Here is a 13656-nt window from a genome sequence, read left to right on the forward strand (position 1 = left end):
TCCAAAATGGCTCAACATAATTTATTTTTTTTATGTTAAAATGTACAGAGTTCTTTTGAAAGTACTTGCTAGAAAGGGGAAAAAAAAGTGATATTACATACAAGGAGAGGAAGGGAGACCATCCAGCCAGGAGCGTATGACATGGAGAATTACAAAGGCATCTAGGCACCCCTTCCCCTTAGCTTACAAGTCACCATGAACAAAGTACAAAGAGGTTACAAAACAGGAAAAGCAAATATAAACAGACAGGAATAGACTCAGCTTCATTTGTACATGCGGCTTTTAGAGGCATCTGGAGCTCCTATTCACACACTCTAGAGATCTCTTTAAAGAGAATTTTTATCTTTCTTAAAATAGTTTTTAATATTCTACAACAAAGATAAAAAATTTTAAAGATGGAATGAAATGAAAAAGCTCTTATTTTTAAAAGGCATCAAAGTCACTAACAGTGAGATTTTTTTTTTTTAATTTCTTTTAGAAGATTACCCAAGTTATCTTGCTAAAAATACATATTTTTTTTTAAACAGAAGTGAAAAAATGGTCGGTACCAATATTACTGCGTTGGATAATTTCTTTTTATATATAGAAAAGAACATTTTTTTTCTACAATAGTTCTACAGTCACAAAGGCTTGTGGAAAAGGGAGCTGCCCAATTGATTAAAAAAAAAAAAAACAAAAAAACCAAACCAAAACAAAAAAAACATACAAAACCAAACGAAACATAACAGCAAACAAACTAAATTCATGGCCCTCACTTCAACAGCTTCTCCTCCTGTCTCCGACCCCACCCACCCCCCTACCCACCCTACCCCAGCAATCGGGAAGCAGTGACACAGCTGAAGATCTAGGAAGGAGAGGGCAGCACAGTGCGCTTTCTACATGGGTTATTTGGAACTGGAATAGTATATACAGAGAAATGGGGTCCTACAAAGCCTTGTACATGCTCAAAACGAAACAGAAATAAAAAGTGGAAGTCCTTTGAATTCTGCCTTTTATGGTTAGCAGTTATTGGAGGAAAGTCCATTTTAGTGCACCTGAAGAAACCCCAACTTTTTGACTCTTTTGGTTTAAAACCAAAAGAAATTAGTCTCATTAATGTGTCTGTATTTCTACTTCATATACAATAAAAAAAGAATTTTACATTAAAGGGTGTCCCTTTTTGTATTGGGTGGCATGCCAACAGCGTAGCCAAAAAGAATGTAAATTGGATTATGCAGTAATAAACAGCAAAATCCTGCCGCCTGCTTTCTACTATGGTGTTTGGACTGTTTCACTCCTGTAAAACAGGCCAATTCCCTTCTTTTCCCACACTTAATCAAAAGTGTGGCTATTCCTATAAAATGGGTCTCAAACATAATGGGAGAATCAGCAAGAACATCACTGATCTCCCCAGAGAGCGGCCCATTCAGCAACTTCTCACTCCATACCAGAAATGGAACAGTGACAAGGACACCACAGGGTTCTCGTCAAGTCACGTGAAACATACACTTTATCTGCCGAAATTACCTAAGTAAAGAGATTAAGAGGCAGACCACTGGAAACAGCTGCTTTTGAGCTCAGCCTGATTCTAAGGCTGAGAACCAAGACCCTCAGCATTTCCAAGTACATACTAAAGCAGAGTGTGGGATCTCAGAGTTGTGGCTGACTTGCAATTCACCAGAAGAGCCTGCAACCATTTTCTAGTCCTAACAGACCATTAACCACTCCAACCTCCTCATGACTGCATAAGGGATACAAACAGTTCTCTCTTGAGATGCTTCCAGTAGTTCAGAGTGACAGAACATGTGTGCATGCATGCACACGCATGTGCACATGCATGTCTAGATGGTGAATGGGATCATTTTAAAGTTACATTATATCTTCAGCATGAAACATACAATTTCAATTAACTCATCTACAAAAACACCAATGTGAATACTTTATTGTTTACACGTAACTCCAAATTTTACTGAGGGTGAGGGAGTCAGGGAAAATTAAAGATTAAAAACTTTTCCTGACTTGCAGAAAGAAAGAGCTTCATTTATCCTCTGTGTCCCCTTCCAAGTCTCCCAATAAGTGCCTCCTGCTAGAAGTAGGAAATGCTAGGTGGGGTTTAGAGGGAAGGGTTGTTCTTCTTTGAGATGTCAAACATTTTACATGACTGCAGCACTAGAAACTGCATACAGAGGGGCACTCAGGGGAGGGAGGACGTACATTTTAAAAAAAAATTCAGAAAGATGATTTCACTGTTACACATATTCTGTCCACATTGTCAGCAAAGTAAGGCTCTTTTTAAATTATGAAAAGATTTTGTGCATGTTTTCCCCTCTAAAAAACATCTGTAAATGATTTTAGCTGTAAAATGTTTCAGGATTGTGAAGAAAACAAAAATGCAAAACAAAAAAAATCCAAAAAATAAAGACCAGGCTTCCTAAAAAATAAAATAAACCAAAGAAAATCCCTCTAAATCTACAGCAATATTTTAACTGGAAAAAGGTCCATTTTCTCTGGTTTGTCAGTATAAAAGGTTCCTTTATTTATATATATTTCAGTTTTTAGGATGCAAGTTCATCTTGCTCATCTTCTCATGTATGGTCCATTGAGAGACTGCTTGGGCACCCCAGCAGCGTTCATATAGCTGTGATGGGAGGGGCCAGTGTACATCATGTTTCCATGAGGATTTGGCTGCATAGGCTGCTGGGTATAGGCCTGGCTCCCCATCATTCCCATCTGCATCTGCATAGGATACTGTGCTGTCTGGTTCATGTAGGCAGGGTTACTATGGTAACTGCTATTCATCATAGGCTGTGTCATTCTGTAGCTGTTCATGGCGTTCAGGGTGTTCATATTCATGGAATTAACATTGTAAGGGGTGGTTGGCATTAGGTTGACCCCCATGTTCATACCCCGTTGAACAGCTAACGTACGAGGACCAGCCTGCATGGCAACTGCGGGTGGGCTGCGGCCATAGAGCTGCTGCTGGTGTGCAGTTGCGGAGGGCAGCGGTGCTGATTTAGAGCGAATGGAAATATGCCCCTTGACTGGCATTTGCCCCTGCAACCTCTGTGTATGTGGGATACCAATATTGGTAGCAGACATATTACACTGAAGCAGAGGTGACGTGAGGTTCATGGTGGTGGACGCCAGGTTTGGTGGAGGTGTCATAGTGGCTTGTGCTTGTGGCGTGCCTGCTAACGGATGAGAGGGAGCTAGCTGAGCCAATCCTGTGTTGGACAGAGAAACGCTGGTTGCATAGGAAGTCACGGCAGGAGAATGGCTATAAGGCATGGCATGAGGGTCCATAATGGTGTTTGTCAGCTGCTGCAACTTGGCTAAACTGAATGTGGCTGATGGTTGCGAATAGCTCCCAGCACCAAAATCCCCTGGAATCCTCTCATAGATACTTATGTTACCAGTGCTTCCCGATTCAGGTATTTCCATGATCATAGGTGCTGGGGTAAAGCTGTTGTTCATGCTACACTGAGACAGTGGAGGTTGCTGCTGGGGTGGAGGTGGGGGCTGTGGCTGCTGTGACTGAGGCTGTTGCTGTTGTGGCTGCGTTGGTGGTTGCTGGTTACTCGGAGGCCTTTCTACTACACAGCTCTGAGGTGACTTGATATTGCAGTTTGCTGCAGGCTGGACAGTGTTCTGCTGCATCAGGCTGCAACTGCTGCCAATGTTTGCCATTTGCTGAGTGACAACACAACTGTTCTGAGTGAGGCTGCTAGAAGAGGACAGTCCTCCATACGAACAGCTGCTCTGGGAAGAGTTATTTCCACAAATGCTGCCTCCCATAGTGGAGTCATAGCTGCTGGGGTTTTCATAATTCTCTGTAGTGCTCTCAATGCTGCCAAGGTCACTGAAGCCACTATCCACCACCTGCTGAGAGTGGTCCGATACTGAAGGCACATCCATCATGGGGCTGGTCTCCATGTTCTGCATAGAGGGTGCGGACAGGGATCCTTGTTCAGGACTTATCTGGGTGTAACTGCTCTCCAAAGCAGGCACATTTGGGCTGCTGACTGAACGTACAGACTGGCTGGGGTGGGACTGAACAGAGGATATTGGACTGTTGTGTTCTGAGGCCTGGCAATCTTCAACCATTGACATCTGAGGATCCTCCTCAGTCTGGGTGTAACTCTGCAAAGTCTGACAAGCTGCAAGAGTTTCTTCACAGTCCTGGTAAGCTACATCATGCTCATTGCTTTCCTCTTGTGTCAAGGACTGGACTGCTTGAACAGTTTCAAGATCTAGTTCACTATGAGGAATCTCTTCTTCTTCCTTTAATTCAATTAATCCTTCTTTATTACTTTGCTCTTCTTCATGGTCATCTTCAGACCCAGGGACGTGCTCTGAGCCCACTGATGTCTCATTGGAAGCCTGCTCTTCTTCAGAATCTGCTTCTGCTTCTTCTTTTTCTTTTGCATCTTCTCTACTGCTTGGTACACTTGTTTCTAAAAAACATTCTTGCACCTGAGGCTCCTCCTTCACGCCTTCTTTAACGGGCTGTTCCTCCAATTCTTTTTTCTTCATAGACTCCAGATGACCTTCATCTTCGTCATCAGCATCATGATCTTCATTTTGATTTGTCACTACTGCAATTTCCTCTTCTTCCTCATGGTCATGCTCAGGCTCATCTAGTTCTTGCTGTTGTTCTTCTGATTGCCTTTGCTCTTCTAAAACCCGTGGCTTCTCCTCTACCTCCTCTTCTATCTCAGGCTCCTTTACTTCTGGCACTGGACTGCTGTTACTGTCCACAGGAGAAACTGCTCTTACTTCACTGCTGGCTATATCTTCCTCTTCTCCCTCTCCTACCTCTTCTGCTTCCATATTCACATCTTCCTCTTTCCTTTCCTCAGTAAGAGGCAGTTCTTCTTTCTGCTCAACACTTTCCTCTTTATCTGAAATTTTGGGCTTACGACCTGGTTTTGAATTAGCTACCACTGCATCAACTCCTTCATCCTGAACTGATGGTGGCACCTTTTCCCGGTTCAGTTTAAAACCTGGTTTTCGACCAGGCCTTTTCTTCCAGTGGACTGGTTTTCGGCTTTTCCCTTTTGGCCATCCTTTCTTCTTTTTCATGGGTGTAGAAGTATCTGGCTCAAGTGAAGAATCCTTTGCTTCACATTTTCTCAGCATAGATAATGGTTTCAAAGTAGGGTTACCTGAAAATACAAATTGAAAGATACTGTTCAAACAGTTTTGTTTGACGTGAGCACTCGCGGAAGCTTTCCCAAGCATTCCCATCGCGTTTATCAGCATTATGTATCAATACTAGCTTAGAGGTTTATTGTGAAGGATAACAAGAGCTGCTCATTAGCAATCACATTGCACATTACATTTTCAAAGAACACCAATGCTTTCAAGAGTTTGCATGGTCAAAGCTCTGAGCCTTTAATACATAATTCAATTTAAACACTAGGCTGTATGATAAAGGTCTGGAAAGACTCGCCACTCTTTACAGATTTTATTTACACAGCATGTTCACAAATTAAAATGTTCCAGTATAGGGAAACACATGAAGTTGCAATAAAAGCATGTTTCCATTCAGACCTGTATTTTGTGCATCTGCTGAAGAAAGGAAGTATTTCCACTTTTTTAATGGCTTATGCTTTCAAATGCCAACAGAAATAGACAACATGACTGAATATGGCTATTTTTTGTTTGGTTTTTTTTTTTTTTTAATCTGAGAAATCATTAAAAGCAAGCTGAATTTCTCTCTCATCTGACTTTTATTCAATGAAGCAAGTTTTGCATTTCAGTGACTTTCCAAACACACACAGGTTCAGAGCTTATACAGCCAGAAAGGAATGTGATAATTTACTGAGAATTTACTCAATACTGTAAGGTATTCCCTGAATTAATTTTGTTTTGAACTTGTCTATTAGCATAGTCGGTGACATTTGACACAACTGTTGGTAAACTACTGCAACAGTTAATCATTGACACTTGTTGATATTCACACTTTACCATTTGAATTTCTGTCTTCAGACACTGAATCTACTTAATCTGTTTTTGTATTAGTTTTCCTCTTGTCTGCTGGGCAGAAAAATCTCTTACCAGAGTTCTCACCTAAGTAATTTCTGAATTTATCACATCCCACTTTTGCCTCCTTTCTTTATATGTATCATTATAGAACATATGTTCTAATGCCTTAATCAGCCCATGACTGTTGTTTGAACTATTCCATTTTATCAGTGCTCTGATCAAGTGTGAATAACTGAGTAAAGATGGTTGAAGTAGTTTCACCAAAGCTAAATAAAGAGATGACAGAATGTCTCTACTCCAGTTGAGATTCTCCTGTTCATATATTTAAGGATCATCCAAAATCTCTTTGGCTCAGAGCTAGAAAACCATGCTAATTACTGGACGTGACCTTCAAATACTCTCTCACAGACTCTGTCAGTGAATTGCCCTTCACTTCATTTACCAAAGCCCCTCTTTTTCTGTCAGCTGCTAGATCATTTTTTTAATATATCCTTAAAATAACAGTACAGACACAGGACCCAGACCAAACTCCCTCAGAATAGAATAGTTCTGTTGAAAGGGTCCTACAACGATCATCTAGTCCAACTGCCTTATAATCCACTAAATATAAAGCTGCTTAATTACTCCTTGTTGTCAGCTTCATTTATTTAATATATATTAGCTTGATTCTGTAACATTTCAGCTAAAGCAAATGGTTTTGATCAAGTCAAAGACCTCTCAAAACACTAAGCAGGTACCATCAATTACCCTTATTAACCAAGCTGTAGTCTTTTAAAAATGTATCATTGTCTGACAAATGTATTTTTCACATATCAGTGCTCATTTGTATTGAGCAAATAACCCTCCCTGTACCTTCTACTGAGTAATAAGCCAGCCATCCTACTATTTAAATCAGGATGAATGTCATACTCATAGGCCTGTAATTGTGTTGGTCATCCCACTTTATGGATATAAGATCAATTTCCCCCCAATGTTCAGACTACATTTATTCACATTTCTGTCCTTTCTGCCATCTTTAAAAATGTTACTGATGCCACACTATGAATTTCCCAAGAACAACTGTTTTAAGTCTACAGTTATTCAATTAAGGTAAAAACAAATCATGTGTTCCTACTAGTTCACAAACACTTCTTAAAACCTAATCACAGGTCAGATGAGTTACTCTTGCCTTTTGCTCAGACAGGCATTTGCTCTAAATATCTCCAATGAGAATTCTGAAAAAAATCTCAATATTACAAAATTAATTTAAAACAAATACTGAATTAAAAATTCAACATCTCCTTTAAGTTATCCATAAAACAAATATTTGGAATGTGAATAAAGAAAGGACCTGCCACAGTCAGCATATCGTTGGGCAGGAAGAAGGAAACACTACTTTCATAGTATTTGTTAAAGCAGTAACACTTAAGCCCTTCCAAAAAACCCAAACAAACCAAAAAACCCACCTCCTCTTTAAAAAACCTCTTAGGTAAAGACCCTTTCCTTTTATCTGTACTGTCATGGATTTTTCGGAATATTAAAAAAAAAAAAAAGGTAAATGATCTTATGATGGCAGGCTCCCCCAGCTACCCAGTAAAAGACAAACATGGATCTACTGGAGAGAGCCCAGCAAAGGGCCACTAAGGTGCCTAAGAGATTGGAGCATCTCTCTGATGAGGAAAGGCTGAAAGAGCTGAGACTAGAGAAGAGAAGGCTCAGGGGTAGATCTTATCAACACGTACAAATATCTTAAGGGAGGAGGATGTAAGGAAGACAGAGCCAAGCTCTTTTCAGTGGTGTCCAGTGCCAGGACCAGAAGCAGTGGGCACAAACTGAATCGCAGGAGATTCCATGTGAGTGCCAGAAAACACTTCTTTACTGTGACTGAGCACTGGAGCAGGCTGCCCAGAGAGGGTATGGAGTCTCCTTCCTTGGAGATCTTCAAAAGCCACCTGGATATAGTCCTGAGCAACCGGCTCTTGGTGGTCTTGCTTAAGCAGTGGGGCTGAACAAGATGACCTCCAGAGGTCCTTTCCAACCTCAAGGGACTGTGATTCTATGATTTTTACCATATGGACTTGATACGGTCTTCACAAAAGAATACAGTTTTAATGATCACTCAAGATTTCATGTGCATAACTTTCTAGGATACTGAGAAACTCACGTTATGTTCTCATTCAGTTGCAATTAGTTAAACGTCAATGTGTACGCAAGTGTGAACAGAACATCCCTACAGTACTCACATTCACAGTAAAACTTACAGGTAGAACTAGGAAAAGCAAAATAATACAGCCCACCCTTTTATTAGAGCTACATCTTCCTTCATGCAACACTAATCAAGTTGCACAGAACTGGTAGAGTAGAGAGAGACAAGCTGTATTTGTTTTCCACACCACAGAGCGCACACTGTCTTTCAGAATGCCTAACCCTTACTAAATACTGGCCCCAAATCACCACACCACACTGGCCATTCTCACTGTAGCCCTGACAGCAATCAGAACCAACTCAAATTCCTATCAGACACCAAATTTAAGAGACTACAACATTACATGTCAGAGAAATCATAAAACACTTTCAATGCACCGCCTCAGCTAGAGATTAAAGATCTCAGGGAAAACTCTAACCCAAACCACCCTTAGTCAGAAAGGGCTTTTTTTTGTTTGTTTGGGTTTTTTTGGTTGGTTGGTTTTTTTGTTTGTTTGTTTGTTTGTGGTTATTTTTTTTTTGTTTTTTTTTAGAAAAAAAAAAAAAAGAAAGAAATTCCAAGCAGGTTTGTGTAGTGATGCGAAAAATTCCAAAGAAATCTAAGCTTCCCATAAACATTCCTAACTCAAAGTTATGATTAAAATAGTCTAAATCTGAACCAAGTACTAATTACTGCAATACTATATTACTGAATTGTCATAAGGCAGTCTGTCCCCTCCACTCAGCTTAATTTTTTATCAGAAAAGGCCAGCTGTTTATGATGACTGTTATCCTTGTGGGCTAACATGTTTAGGTAACTGAAAGTATATTGTATTTTCTTATTTTATTATGTATATGCAAAGACACCTGCACTAAAGGCATAAGCAGCCTACAGATACCATCTGATGTCAGGAGCAGCAATACCCTAAAACACTGTGCTTACTACTTTATTACTTCAGAGGTCCTAGAAAATTTGCAGAAGTTCAGAAAAGAAAAGCAAGAGAAGTGACACAAGGGAACAGAAAGTACTAAATTATAAGTGGAGAGTAGGAAAGTAAAGTATTTGTAAAGTAGATAAGCAAGAAATTTATCACTGTAGTATATAATGGATATGAGCTAAAACACTGGCTTTCCAAATACTATTTTTGATCCCTGGGCACTCTATGGACTATTTGTAGTCTGCAAAAGACGGTTAAAAATCACTGATGTATTTTATAAAGCAGTATGTGTGTGGAATCTCTAAAGGGATCTGCATCTCTATCAGAAAACACTGAGGAGAGAACAAATGAAAAAGACTGAAAACCACTTATCTAACAGATGTTCTCCCAACTCCATAGTCTTACTAATGGTGCTGGAGTACCATAAAAATGTATTTCAGGAGTAATCTGATCACAACAGAATTAAAAAAACAAAGGTATAAGCTGACTGTGCATATATTCCCACTGAGCAAGCTTATTGCTACATCAACACATACTTGCACTAAATTTATGTAGTTACATGCTGCTTTAAGCATTTAAAGGTAGCTGATGCTAAATGGATAGCATACATGGCTATAATCATATTGATGCTTCCAGTATTTAAGTACTTTTAAAGAAGAATTCTCTTCTGCTAACCACAGGATAGTTGAAAGCCATAAATTAATGAGTTCATTCCAGTAACGGTTTTTTATTGTGGGATAACTGCACCATACTTCTCTTTCACACAGTTCTTCGTTTTCATTTGGCCGACTGCCTTATACTATGTAGATCATCAAGAGAACAGAATGTGTAACACCCATAGTGAAGATCACTAATAAAGCATCTGAATGACAGATGTTTCTTTTGAATTATCAGTGCACTCTAAGTAACCACTTCCAACCAAATAGTTTTATTTTATGAACTGAAGGTTCAAAGAACTTTAAGGAGACATGAGAAGCTGAGAGGTAGGACACGCAATGCGATGAAGAACGGGATCTCAAAAGAGACAACTTACTATTTCTCCTTGCTATGGAAATCTGAGGGCTCTCTAATTCCTTTGTTTTATTTCTGTAAGCAACCCTGCTGCATAGGTTTTTCCACAATCACAGATACCAGTTCCACTAGGAATGCTGAATCAGAAGGACACCCTGTGATGAGGTCATTGCTAATAAGATAGTTAAAAGCATGCACCACTTTTTCGTAAGACTTGGGAATGTTTGAGGCTGGTTTGACTGGCAACTTATGCCTAACCCTGCATTTTGGCTAGACGGTACAGAACGAGGTAAGCAGTTTGTTCCATCATGAGCTAATATCATCTCACACTCAGTGAAACACTCTATCAAACTTTCAACATCATACCACCAAACATACCATTAGTGTCATCAGACTCCTCCTCATCTTTGGACTTCCTTTTAGAAGAGGATCTATGCCTGAGTGTGTCTGGTGGGGCTAAGTGACGAAAGTATCCACTGGGCAAAAGTTCATTCTCCTCCTCTTCGTCCTCCTCATCCTCTTCTTCCTCCTCAATCTCGAATGTAGGCTCTAATCGGGGCATTGGCCGTTCAGAGTCTGAGTCCTCAAATGGTTCATCCAGCACTTCTGTGGTCTCCGAGATTGTTTCGGTGACAACACTGCTATTGTGGTGCTTACGCTTGCGGACTCGCCTCTTCCGATGAAGAATCGGTTTCTGGAAGTGGAAGGTGAGAGAAGAGAAGACATTTTATCATGTACAGTAAATATAAAACACTGATAATTAGAAAACATGAACAGCAGAGTTCAACAGTCTAAGCAGGACTAGAGGGCTCCCTTCTGGAATCCAGATTTGACTAGAAATACTGACCGGCACCAGCCTTTAGTTAGACAGATGTCAAATACAATGCAAGACAACCAACTTCCATGAAGATTGCTAGATTAACATTTGTGTAAAGTATAAATCATTTAAATAGGTGAAGCTAACAGCCCATCCATAGCAGCTGAAAGTTCAGAGACACTACAACATAGATGTGAGTAGTTTAGACTAAGCTGCAAAGATGATACAGAAGAGAATATTTTAGTGCAGCATCCCACAAAGAAAGGATTGTCTTGGTCACACTGACAGAATTCACATCTCGGTGGTAAATCATTCCAAAGACTTTATGCTGTCATTTTAGTCATTTAGATAGAATTTGTGTTTTGCAAGCTTCTTTTAAAAGTAGGACTATATCTGTTTCTATTTTGTGTGACTGAGTAAAACTTTAACAACCAAGATGGAAAAATTAAAAGCACAAGACAGAAGTTAGAATTAAAAAAACTCAAACAAAACTATCTCTGATTCAACAAAAAACACCACTACAAAAAGGTAGCAGGAACTACCCTCCAGACAGAGTTCTGGAACACTGAGCAGATTGTACCTGTATGCTTAATACATACCTCATGAAAAGCACAATCCTTCAGAAAGCAGCAACATACTGACAAAATCGCTTGCATGATATAGCTAGAGACAAGAAATAAGGCACACACCTTTCGTTTTAATGTTGGCTTGGTGAGAACAGGTGGAGAGCTTGATCGAGGACTCACAGGCTCATCATCTTCCTCTTCACTACTCTCACTAAAACACCTCAGAAGTGCCCTATCACTATCACTGTAGCGACGGGGTAATCTGTCGCAGTCCTCTGGGAATCTACACTTCAGTGGCTCTGTGTTCTTTTTCAACTGCCCTCTCCACCTTTCCATACCTTCACTGTACCGTCGACGAGGAATTGCAGATTTTTCACCTTTGCCATACTGTCCCTGGGAAACTGCAGATTCTTCCTCATCTTCTGCATACCGGCCTCTTGGGGCTGGAGACTTCTCCTCACATTCACCACATCTTTCTTGCAAGGCTGCTGACTTCTCCTCACAGTCACTGCACCGGCCTCTTGAGGCTGCTGATTTCTCCTCACATTCACTGCATCGCCCGCTGGGAACTGCTGTTTTGTCCTCAACGGGCAATATCGGCTCCTTCTCACAAAAGGGCTCCCGAAGTTTTTTGCCCTTGCGGTTCCATCGACCTCTTCGTGATGGCTGACTGTTTGCAGGAAGACTATCCAGGGGAAAAATGTGCTTGTTTGGCCGTGCAGAATTGGCTGGAGCAACAATGTCTGGCTTTTTTTCACTCTCTGTAGGTGAGTAAGGCTCTTGCTCTTTCTTCTCCCATGACACAGATTTTACCATCTAATTTAAATAAAAACAAATGGATTTCACACTTCCTACTTAAGCATGCATGTCTATCCTCAATTCGATTCCACAAAAGCTTTCGAGCAAGAAGTCAGAAAAGTTTAACATGAGTGACTTTTAAGAATTTGAGAATAACGAAGAATTGACCTTTACAGGATTCTAATAGTGCTAACTGCTACTCCTTTCCTCCCAGGTGATAACGTTCCTCAGTTAGCTTCCTGATAAGTAACTTCACTCAGCGGCAGCCATCCAGTGGCCTGCTGGACCGCAAACATCATCTTGCTACGTTCAAACACAGTATTTGTGCAATTTTCAAGAAAAAAATTAAAAAAACTTGAAGCTATTTTTCCATTAAAATTCACAATTAGTTTAATGTAAATAGAGTAACAGCATATAATTCACCTCTTAGTATTCTAGTCAGTGCTCATCACCTGATCTGAGAGTGCAACATTTCAAGGTCAGCATTCTAGATTTCAGAAACCTTCACCGCTCTGTGAGCAGTAATTCTAAAGCTATTAGTAGTTTTGCAAAAGTACACAGTAGAATCCTTTGGTGAAAAAATTGAAAAGTTTTTGTTGATCCATTTCCATTTTTGTTATTTGGCATTTACAGAAATACTGTGTCCTTCAAACCTAAATCCATTGCAGTAATTTGATGAGAGACCAGGTTACTCAAGAGTGGGAGGCAGGGTTGTTTTTGCTGTTTTTTAACACTGCCCCCCCCCCCCCCGCGCATACTGTAAAATTCATTAAGGGCAGAAAGATCCTATTTACTCTTTTCAGAGCTAGTCTTTAACCTTTCTCTAGACTATGCCTCTGTTTTCCCTATTTTTAATTTCTAGTCTGAAACTATAAAGAAACATGACTGCATTGATTTTTATGATTGTGCCAAATGCCCAAGCTTGGCAATCTTGTTATCATTGCCTGCAAAAGCACCGAGCGTAAACTATATGCCACGCAGAAGTAACAGATTCACTCTTACACTGGTCTCTAGATCCTTTTCTTTCTGCTGTTGTTGCTCTTCGTTTTCCCCATCTTCTGTCTCCTCCTCTTCATCTTCAGAGACAACTGAGTTGGAAACTATAACAGGTGTCCAACGCAGACATTCTGCATCCACGTCTATAGGTCGGACATTAGTTCTAAGCTTTGCCATATGTTCCTGGATAAGTTTCTCCCGACGAATGATCACAAATCTAAACAGTAATAATACTCTGATCAACAACAGGCTACATACTGTACATGTTGTCATGTGAAACAGGTATAAGATATTACAGAAAAATCTGTGTACTTTCAATCAGTGCTGCCATAAATATATCCAGAGAGGATGGAAAGGTCATTAAAACTGTACAATTTGCAGTACCGTCAGACTACCAGAG

General features: G+C 40.1%; 1 protein-coding gene across 1 annotated transcript in view; it reads right to left on the reverse strand.

Annotated features, from left to right (window-relative positions):
- KAT6A (lysine acetyltransferase 6A) overlaps window positions 1–13656 on the reverse strand; it is a 47771-nt gene continuing 34115 nt past the window's right edge. The window contains exons 15-18 of the mRNA XM_042801462.1: window positions 13263–13473; window positions 11586–12278; window positions 10458–10773; window positions 1–5144 (exon numbers count right to left, since the gene is read on the reverse strand). Coding sequence (XP_042657396.1) covers window positions 2557–5144; window positions 10458–10773; window positions 11586–12278; window positions 13263–13473 — 3808 coding nt within the window. The 3' untranslated portion in view covers window positions 1–2556. The remainder of the gene's footprint in view (window positions 5145–10457; window positions 10774–11585; window positions 12279–13262; window positions 13474–13656) is intronic.

This window comes from Tyto alba, unplaced genomic scaffold (assembly GCF_018691265.1).
Source record: "Tyto alba isolate M040663 unplaced genomic scaffold, T.alba_DEE_v4.0 Super-Scaffold_34, whole genome shotgun sequence".
Taxonomy (NCBI): domain Eukaryota; kingdom Metazoa; phylum Chordata; class Aves; order Strigiformes; family Tytonidae; genus Tyto; species Tyto alba.